The sequence below is a fragment of the Protomyctophum parallelum genome (assembly GCF_964188405.1).
Source record: "Protomyctophum parallelum genome assembly, chromosome: 13".
NCBI classification, from domain to species: domain Eukaryota; kingdom Metazoa; phylum Chordata; class Actinopteri; order Myctophiformes; family Myctophidae; genus Protomyctophum; species Protomyctophum parallelum.
This window is the reverse complement of record NC_139708.1, coordinates 19,113,515-19,123,898: the sequence shown is the minus strand read 5'-3', so window position 1 is coordinate 19,123,898 and position 10,384 is coordinate 19,113,515. Positions and strand designations below refer to the sequence as shown.

The window sequence follows — 10,384 nt, the reverse complement described above, 5'->3', positions numbered from 1 at the left end:
ATTTGCTCAATGGTAGAATAACCAAATGTCAGCACGCGGTGTGATAATCAATCAAGTGTGACGGTCTTATAATAATCAACAACACTTATTCCTCACTCTGTTCATGCTTAATTAGCATGCGTCTACAGCTCCAGCAGCACGTTGGACTAATTAGACTATGCAAGAAGATGTCATCTTGAGAATGAGGCTGAGCTCATGTAAAAGATGTGTTATTAATGCTGACATGAGTGATTCAGAATGTAAACATCCAATTTACTGTCACTGACATGGAACCAACAGTCAGTTGATAAACATCTCAGCTTCATATGGAAATGTAAAAGTCGAGGAAGTTAATTAAGCTGTTGCTGTATACTTATTCACAAACTCACTCACGTCTGGGCAAATGGGAACATTGATTTTCTGATTCCTTACACAATACCCTTTCCAAAAATGTATAGTTATGCAAATCTTAAAAAAACAAAAAAAAACATAGTGGGACTCACTAAATGTAAAATGAAACCAAATGCATGGACCCTTATGGGCCCATTTGGTTTAATTTTACACTCTCAAGAGTTAAAGTCTAAGGGTCCATTTGGTTATGAAACTATTTAGCTGGGGACCACTTGGAACCTCCTCAAAGACCACTGGTGGTCCACTGATTGAAAACCGCTGGTAGCCTATATACGATATTGTATAGCCTACATGAATAATAACCTATGGCCTACTCTGTCTGACAGGTGTATATGAACTCATGAAGTATTGTAAATTTCACATTATGTACTTGTACAGTAATATAATTCCGAGACAGAAACGGTAATTAATTAATAATAATATAATAATTAATTTAAATATTTAGGCCTAATTATTAGAGGACCACTTCACCACTTTTCAACCTATCTTCATAATAGGTCCTCACTAATAATCATGATAAAATGGCACAAATGTCTTCTACTCAGTCTGTGTCTCATAGGAGGGCTGTTGGCAGTTTAGAAATCGTCTTCCAGTGACATCATCATTAGGCAGATTATTTTTAAACAAGATTATTTTTACAAAAATGTTTAGATTTTCATTATCGTGAGAACGATGGCTTCCATTTTCGCATTGCAACTTTTCTAGAAAGCCTGCAGTTTCTATTAGCTTGTATTCCCCATCGATGATGTCACTGGAGTTTCTGAACTGCCCACAGCCCTCCTATGAGACACAGACTGAGTAGAAAGAAATTGTGCCATTGTTTCATGATTATTAGTGAGGACCTATTATATGAAGATGGGTTGAAAAGTGGTGAAGTGGTCCTTTAACTTCCCCCTCTCTCCCCCCACGCCCACCCCCAGTCTCTCTCTCTCTCTCTCTCTCTCTCTCTCTCTCTCTCTCTCTCTATCAGTGTGTGTAGACTACGCGCACGCACAAGCAGGTCTACTTTGTTTTTGAGCAGTCCGATAGTCGGTTCCATTTGTCATTGTCACAGTTCCTAGAAGAGAGCATCCAACAATAAGGGCTCTGAAAAGCGACAATAAAGCCAGCAGCAGCACCGCTCACAGGGATGCGAGATAGCCTACAACTATACCTGTGGAAACTTATGTTTGTTTAGTCACGTTTTAACTGCTTTATTCCTCTTTATAATTAGAACAACGCACGTATATAGGCCTATACGCGATCAGCCTCAAACACAATGCGCGTGGTGGAAGTTGCAGGAATCATCAGGAGGATCATTATTCATCTGTGGTGGATGATGATGCTGATGCGGCCATCAGCGGACTCATGAGCGCTCCTCCTCGGCATCACATCTCGTCCTTTCATCGGTGCAAGAAAGAAGAAGTGGACCGACTCAAAGTGTGTGTGTGTGTGTGCAGACTATCTGCACGGTGCACGACATTATGATGACGACGAGAGGCGCAGAACTGTTGCTCTGTGGCTACTTTCTGGTCAAAGTTCTGGTGCAGGTGTGCGACGCGCAAGGTGAGCCGTCGGACAGCTTTCCGACGACGACAGATCAAGTGTCCCTCAACGACTCAAACGACGAGGATGGAGAGAACAACAACTCCTCTTCCGAGAGCACCCCGGCGCTCACGGAGGACATGTGCCGCGGCTACTACGATGTCATGGGCCAGTGGGACCCCCCGTTCGTCTGCAGGACGGGGAGCTACCTGTACTGCTGCGGCACCTGTGGATTCAGGTTCTGCTGCGAGTTCCACAGCTCCCGGCTGGACCAGGCGAACTGCGGCAACTATGACACCCCGCCGTGGATCACCACGGCAGAGGCGCCTCCGCCGCAGTTGGCGGAGACGGTGGTGCCCGACGCGCTGAGCTCAAAGGAGAAGTCGAACCTCGTTGTGTATATCGTGTGCGGGATCGTGGCCATGATGGCACTGGTCGGGATTTTCACTAAAATGGGCCTGGAGAAGACGCACCGGCCGCACAGACAAAATATGTCAAGGTATAGTTTCCCTGGAGGCATTCTAATGGAAAAACAAATTGCAACAGAAAGTCGGAAACTCTTTCAACTTTCATAAATATGTTAGCATCAAAAGTCCTAAGAAATTATAGAACATATTGAAAAATGCTCAAATAGGTCAGTGATGGACGGTAGCCTATACCGCGCGAACAATATACATAAGGCACAATTCTCAAAATGTAATTCTGATTTAAGTAGAATATTGTCAAGGGGTTTTCATATGATTCTGAATCCATTGCAAGCCTTATTGCATGGCATGCTTAATTGCGGGGGGAGGGGGGGGGGGGACGCATGCAATATGGCTAGTCTAATTAGACTCACTCAAGTCAAATTCTATCTCGATTTGACTGCTCTGGTTGGTTGCCTATTAATTGTGGGCACGACTGTGTACACCTGTTTTGTTTTGTTGTTTGTTTTTTAGGAAATAATTTGTGTAAATGGAGCAGAAGAGTATAGCCTATAGAAATCCTGGCTGCATGACTTGAACTAATTTATTTCCCAAACAGTGAGGTTTCTATTTCCGTTCTCTCGGGTTGTGTTGCATGCATGGGATTCTGTGCACCAACAGAATTTAGAGGCACTACACTATAGCAGATGGAGGATCAGACATTGAATTTAATATTGAGCATCTTGTTACCTTTAAGTATTAAACATCATTGCACATGATTGTATTGGATCTGGACCTCAATCAACCATTAGTGTATACGTACTGTACTGTACTGTACTGTACTGTACTGTACTGTACTGTACTGTACTTTACTGTACTGTACCTCTTTCATTCTCACTGCTGTTGCTGCTGCTATGACAGCACTTGTCTCATCCTGAGTGCCCACTGCCCAGGACTCTGCATGGCAGAGGTGTCGTCCTCCTTGAGTCAAGCTTGCGCAGCCTGACAGCACACAGGCTGAAACAATCCCTTGCTTATACCTGCCGATGTGAGGGTGATGAATGATGATGCCATGTCAGGGGGCTGAGTGGCTGAAAGAGGTAGGTGCTTAATTGGGGCGAGCAGGTGAGCAGGTGGGCCACGACACCTCCAAAGGGCTCAACAGCGACGTCCGGTCTCCCAGGTGTGCTATACTCTCCACTCCAAACCCTTCTACCCCTCGGTCAACTTGAGGTCATCTCGTTTTTGATGTTCTTTCAGAGCCCAGATGTCGTCCCTCCTCTTAATCCAGAGCCACTGACCCTTTCAGCAGCACCGGAGAGGGCTGTGTGAGCGATGGCTTGACGTTGGGCCTGGCCTCGGTTTCTTAAGGAGCCGCCTGGTAGTTGACTTGTCTACGAAGCCTCTACAGCCCAACTTCCACTGGGCCGAAGTGGCTTTATATACAATATATATATATATATATATATATTTACCAAGCCCCTACCACCGAGAGGAAGCATTGAAGCCAAATGGACATGCTGGCCGATCGTAGGTATATACTGCAGCGTGAGCTGAACTGGGCCAAACACATGAACGTGCTTAGTACAGTCGATGATGTACTCGACAGGGGCGGTGCTCTTTCATGACTGGTACGCACACGTACACACACACAAACGACTTGCGGTGCTCGTTCATGCTTTCAGCCCGGCACATTCATGAATGCACTGATGACGTTTAAAGGCCTATTCATAGGCCAGTTTTCGGTGAAGTGGTGACCACCGAAAACTACAACATGACGACACACCGCGGTGGTCACCGCTTTTCGGTGGTCACCTCTTCACCCGAAAACGGGACTATGAATATGCCTTTAGGCTCAAAATGGGGCGGAGACCATCACTTTTCCAACCCGGAAGAAGGGGTGAAATCCACTGTCTTGCTTTACTTTCCTTGAGACAGCCTTTGCTCACATTAATGCTCACTACTCTTTCCGGTGCACCTACTCGACCACGAGACCTCGTCGCTGAGATGGAGTTGCTATATATACAAGGACGGTTTGCTCTCTCAAGACCAAGGCATCCTCTCCCTTGTAGCATGCGCCTGCCAAAGCGTCAAACACTTTTGACTGCATGGCTTCTCTATCACCGTTGTTATGCGATTAGTCTTGCGTAGCCGGTCAACTATCCACAATCTCCACATTCTATACAGTATAGAGTGTGTACAATTACACCTCCCGAAATCCTAGTAACGGAAGCTGACGAAAATATATTTTAAAATATCTGTATATTGAATTTGTCATTTCCATTTGTGCTAAGCAGCAAGCTATACCTGCTTAGGTTATTTTTTATTTAAATTAGGATACATTTGCAAGACTATAAAGATGAAAGGGGGGAGGAGGCTTCACGTCCGCTTTATATTTTACACACGATCAGAGCTTCCTCACTCCAGACTGTATGACCGGAAGCATTTTAAAGTAGTTGTGGGAGGCAACAGTCTGGCCATACGAGACTAGTATGGGATAATCACCAAAGTAGAAGTGTTGGTCTGACAGCTTCTGATATGCTCCTACTGATGCAGAAATCAAGCCAAAACAATCAAGTCATCAGTGTTAATACAAGCTTACTGTTTCTAATTTACGTATTGTTTACCCACAATGTATGTTGTAAATATTAGATTATTTAATTCAATGCATATATTTAACATAATGCAGGGCAGGCAATGCAAACATATTAAGGAAAACGGCAACACTGTCTCAGAGATTACAGAGAATACGGTAATACACTAAATTTCAGCTCACTGATTGCATAAGCGATTATATATTGTTGGTGAGACACTGGAGAGGGACAGACAGAAGTATCTTGCAGCATTTGGCAAACATCAGGAGAGTTAAAGTTAATGTCAACAGGCCATAACAATGGAAATAATAATAATAATAAAATAAATCTGCCTAAGAGAGCAGCCACAGTATTGGGCAGTTTTATGACTAATTCATAACAACAATTAAAATAGAATTCTGCCTATGATGATGCATAGTATATTCTCTGAAAAATTGTGTTCATTATAATCTGTGTAAATTGATGTCTCTCCAATATCCATCCTAAATGTATATTCTAATAATATACAGTATTAGGACATAGCAGTGGCGGCCATTTTCTGGTAGACTCCATTCAATTATTTTAAGCCTAGAATCAAAATACCCCTTCGTTGTGCGGTGTGGTCCCCCCCCCCCCACCACACACACACACACACACACACACACACACACACACACACACACACACACACACACACACACACACACAATAAAAACAAAATCACGTGGAGAACCACTGCAGTAGCCTAGGAGGCTATAGTACTACTAATTTAGTAGTACTACATATACCCTGTACAGAGTACAGGTATAGGCATACTGTTCTGGCAGTCTAGAGATGAGTTTCTATATTTAGGTGGAATGAAAGTGGATTTACCTCTGAAAGGGGTGGGCCCATGCTCATGTAGTTGATACAATGTTGGTCACGGCTGAGTAGAGTTTTGTTGTAGCTGGGGGGATGATGACAATGTCACCCCTTTATCTGCACACTGGCTCCTAAAGGCTTTCATGAGGATTATGATATTAGACATTTGTTTTTGGAATTAATACCATGTCATCATGTCTTACCGTGGCGGGTTACAACGAATCCATGCTGCGGGTTAAAAATCACCCGTGGCTTCCTGTGAGGTTAGGGTTAGGGGAGGGTGTCTGACTCATAGCCTCGGAAACCCTGGCGTGTCTGATGAGCATGTATATTGCTATTTGGCATACAAGTGTGTAGTGTAGGGTATATTATAACATTGCCATCATTAGATCCCCACAAACTCACTAGACAGGCTAAAAATACATAGTGCCTGTCTATGGGGAGGGTGTATTATTAGGACTATACCTTTGCTCTTGTTTACAATATGCAAAATACACAGTGTATATTGCATAATGTAAACAAGATCAAAGGTTGAAAAAAGTTGACAGTTTTGGTCTAGTGGGGTGGTGCTAGTGGCAAGGCCATGGGGTAACCAAAAATAAGTAGGATTCATCCTCCACTCTGCCAATTAGATTGTGAGATTGCAAAATTAACAGTTTGGCAGTCTATAAACACTAGTGCTGTATTACAAATTACTACAATCTACTTTTTGCAGTTTGAACTGGTTTGTCCTCGCCTCCACATCTACAGTATGCACTTCATCATCAGTGCCCCAAGGCAGCTCCATAGCACATCTCACACCTGCCTTTTGTCTCCAATCAGCTCCTCAGCCAGCACAGAAAAAAAGAAAAACAACAAGGGCCTGTGGTGGTGGGTTTCGTCAAGTCGTGAGGGATGCACAGCCTATAGTACATGCAGGACTACAAGGCTTTTGTGACAGAGTTCAGGACTGTGTTTGACCACGACACCCAGGGGCAGGACTCCAGCAGGGCTCTAGCTTGGTGGCAGATTATGCCACGGAGTTCCACATTCCTCACAGGCCGTTTTAATTGGAGCATGCACTGTACAGCACTTTCCACTGGGACTTGGGTGAGGCTATGAAGGACACCCTGGCCTATACTATCCGAGAGAGAACCAGCTCTTCTCTCTCTCTCTCTGTCTGTCTCTCTCAATTTTCCAGTTAATCACTGCCTGGAAGTTCCGTCAACCCTCCTAACATCCACAGGGGAGCAGCCTGTGCAACACGGCCGAATCAGCTTTACTTCCAACGGTTGTTTAACTCTGGGGGAGAGCGAGAATCAAAGGACTACACAAACTTTGTATGCATTGCGCCAGCTCAGTGCACACTGCCAATTCCTGTCCAATCTTGCCGCCCAGAGTGTCCTCTGCCCGGACAACAAAACACACTGGGTTTCCGTATGAGTTGTCTGGTCACTTCCCAGACCCTCATCTGCACAGTGAGGTTCTACGTCTCTCTCGCCGGTCGTGCAAGGTCAGATGATCACCATTCCAGCTCTTATTGACCTCCAAGGTCTAAGAGAGCTTTGTTGATCTCCAATGGGCGCACAACGAAGATACCTCTCCTTCGCTGTGAACGGCCACACATTGGTCCCATGGTCCCATCACACATACAGAAATGCTTGCTCCACAGCACATCTCAGCACAGCTGGTCACCCATCTTTACACCTGCCCCTCATCTCAAAACACCTCCAAACTACACAAGAACCCGGTCAGCATGCTACTTGTGGCCCGAGCTTAACAGTGTAAACGCCTGTAAAAGCCTCCATAGCTTATCAGTGTTTGTAGTGCCATCAAATTGTGATATTGCTGACAGCCTGAATAACTTCACGCAGTTACAGCACCCGCCTTGTTGGTTCCCTGTGAGCACTATCACTTATCCAGCTTCTCCTCTCCTTCTCTGCACTTTTCTGGCCCAGTCATGGCAGCCAGCAGGGCAGCCAGCAGGGCCCTCGCCCCACTTCAAGCTTACCCCCCAGTTTAGTTGCTCATCTTTTTTTCTTTTTTTTTTAAGATATGTTTTTGCGGCTTACGCCTTTTATTGGTTTTTTAAAGGGACAGACAGTAGGCTGACAGGAAACGGGAGAGAGATGGGGGAAGACATGCAGTAAAGGCCGTGTCGGGCTCGGGAGTCGAACCCGCGGCACACTGCGACTGGATTACCAGTCGGGTGCCCAGACAGTTACGCCACTGCCTGGGCCAGTTGCTCATCTTTTGTTAATAAATCCACCCCTTCGGGTTTGTTAGATGTTTAGCTATATAACCAAGTGATTAGCAAGTTTCGGCCTGAATACCTACTGTATGCTATAGATGCCTTCACAGGCCCACGATAATACTACTTAGTCATTCCACTGTAATATTGAGACAGTTTTGTTATTGTGATATCACGATAATGATAACGACAATGTGGTTACATTACATCCCTATAGTATCTAACCGTTCTTGGAATACATGTGAGCATTTACATATTAGCAATAAACAATAGTTTATGATGAAAGCAAAGCAAATGGCATGGCCATTATACATGAATTGTTTAAAATGATAATTTAACGATTCGTTGTTTTGTATTAAACTGATCAGGACCGCTTTCTTTGAATGAACTGTTTCTCCAGGGTTCTTGCCCAGGTGATGCGGCATCCCGAACACTCTGATGACATCGGAATGCATAGGCAGCCCTATGAGACCATGCAAACCAGGGGATCAGTCAACAGTCTTCGTAAGTTGTATTTAATTGTAGTCATTATTAGGCTGTATAATATAACAGGGATTGTCACACCTGCAGCATAGTAACAGCAGTGAGTGATACACAAGACCAATTTGGGGCAGTACAACACTTTCCATGGATTTGCCACAGAACCGTTCCTTTAATCACATACTGTAAGACGTTTGCATTGCAATGGCATTTCCTCCATAGCTTTGTTATATATTGTGTGCAAGTAGAAAATGTCCTAATAATGGTGGCACGCCGCACTAGAGGAAACCATGGAGTCATACAATATGTAGTTACACAGCAAATTCCATGGGAATCTAGCTAAGTGGTCCATCCATACATTTTCCATGTTGTCCCCTATTATAGTAATCTCTTCCAAACAGCCTACTGTTCATTATCAGCACATTTCACGACTATTTTGTTAACAGTACACGTAATGGGGTGAAAACATACAGAAATCCGGGTCAACTCCACTGGCTGAGGTAATATAGACTTGTGATTCTACAGTATAAATGATTATACTAATGCCAAGAAGGACGACAATAAAACATTTACAGAACACGACACATTTCTTTGCCTTTCCTAATTAGATGCTCTAGATGAGAGGAGGCATGATAATCCTGGGGGCTGGTAAAGCAATTAGTCATGTCTTCAGCAAGCACTTAACATACTGTGGCAATTAATAATAATTATCATCAGCAACTTAGCTTATGTTAATATTGGTGTCTTAGAATCCATAATCTCCCGTCATCTTAGAATTCACCAGCAGATAATTTGTTTCAAATGTTCTGACCTATTTTAATGTAATGTTTCAGTTAGAAGGTAGGTTTGTTTCTACAGGCAGGTGTGAATTTCACTCGTGTTTATTGATAGTGTGATCAAGAAAAATCCCATACACCCACAGTGGACTTTAAAAAAAGAATTCATTGTTCCCAGCTCCATTTTCTTTGTTTTTAGGAATATCTTTTAAAATAATAATATAATAATAATAATATATGCCCCATGATATCTATGATATCCATGATATCTATTTGTCGTTTTTTGTTGTTGTGAAAAGTCATAATTAAATATTAAAGAAGAGTAGGCCTACCTCAAATTGCCATCAAAATATGTTTTATGGAATATTTTACATTTTTAGGGATAGTGTGACAAAAATGCAATGTTTTAGGGTTAAAATGAAAAGTAGGAATAATATATATATATATATATATATATATATATTAATGCTGTCAAAGTTAACGCGTTATTAATGCATTAACGCAACACCTTATTAACGGCACTAATGTTTTTATCGCATTAACGCAACAAAAAAAAACACAGCGATTGGCAGGCGGGATGTTGAGGAATACTGGTTCCTGCAATGCACTCCCTTCCCAGACCCCTTGTTAGGATGTTTAAAGTGGAGTAACAGCCTTCCATTTACATTTCACAAAGGTTTTGCTCGTGTACGTTCCAGTCCAAAAAAGCTTGAGAAACCTGTGCAATTGAATTCATCCATCCAGACCCAAAGCAAAACCCCCGCTGTTAATTTAGCATCGCATTGTAAACAGCTGTGCCTCGTTATAGCCACACACGTTTCTAACTTGCGGTCACACCGTCACAGTCGCGATACTTTTCAGTTGTGTGGTACTTTTATATTGATTTAACTGTAACAGAAAGTTCTATTCCAGACTATCGACAGTCCCATCTCCCAGTCACGGAGCAGGGACTGACAGTACACACACAGAGACGAGACGGAGCAGCAGCAGCAGCTAGCTAGAAGACAGAGGTGTTGCCAGTATAACTCTATGGCAGAAACAAGCCACCTAGGTCTATACAAAATAAGACAAAAAGAAGCAACACTGGTCGTTTCTGGCCAGTGTTGCCAAATAAGCGATTAGTAAGTAATTTAATTTAATTTAATT

The 10,384-nt window shown here is 43.2% G+C and overlaps 1 protein-coding gene across 1 annotated transcript in view; it reads left to right on the top strand.

Annotated features, from left to right (window-relative positions):
• Positions 1–1,853: 1,853 nt before the first annotated feature.
• Positions 1,854–10,384, top strand: part of shisa9b (shisa family member 9b) — a gene marked incomplete at both ends in the record, with an annotated part of 28,622 nt that continues 20,091 nt past the window's right edge. Inside the window, 2 exons of the mRNA XM_083778992.1 lie at positions 1,854–2,413; positions 8,383–8,486. Of these exons, the coding sequence (XP_083635118.1) occupies positions 1,854–2,413; positions 8,383–8,486 (664 nt within the window). The remainder of the gene's footprint in view (positions 2,414–8,382; positions 8,487–10,384) is intronic.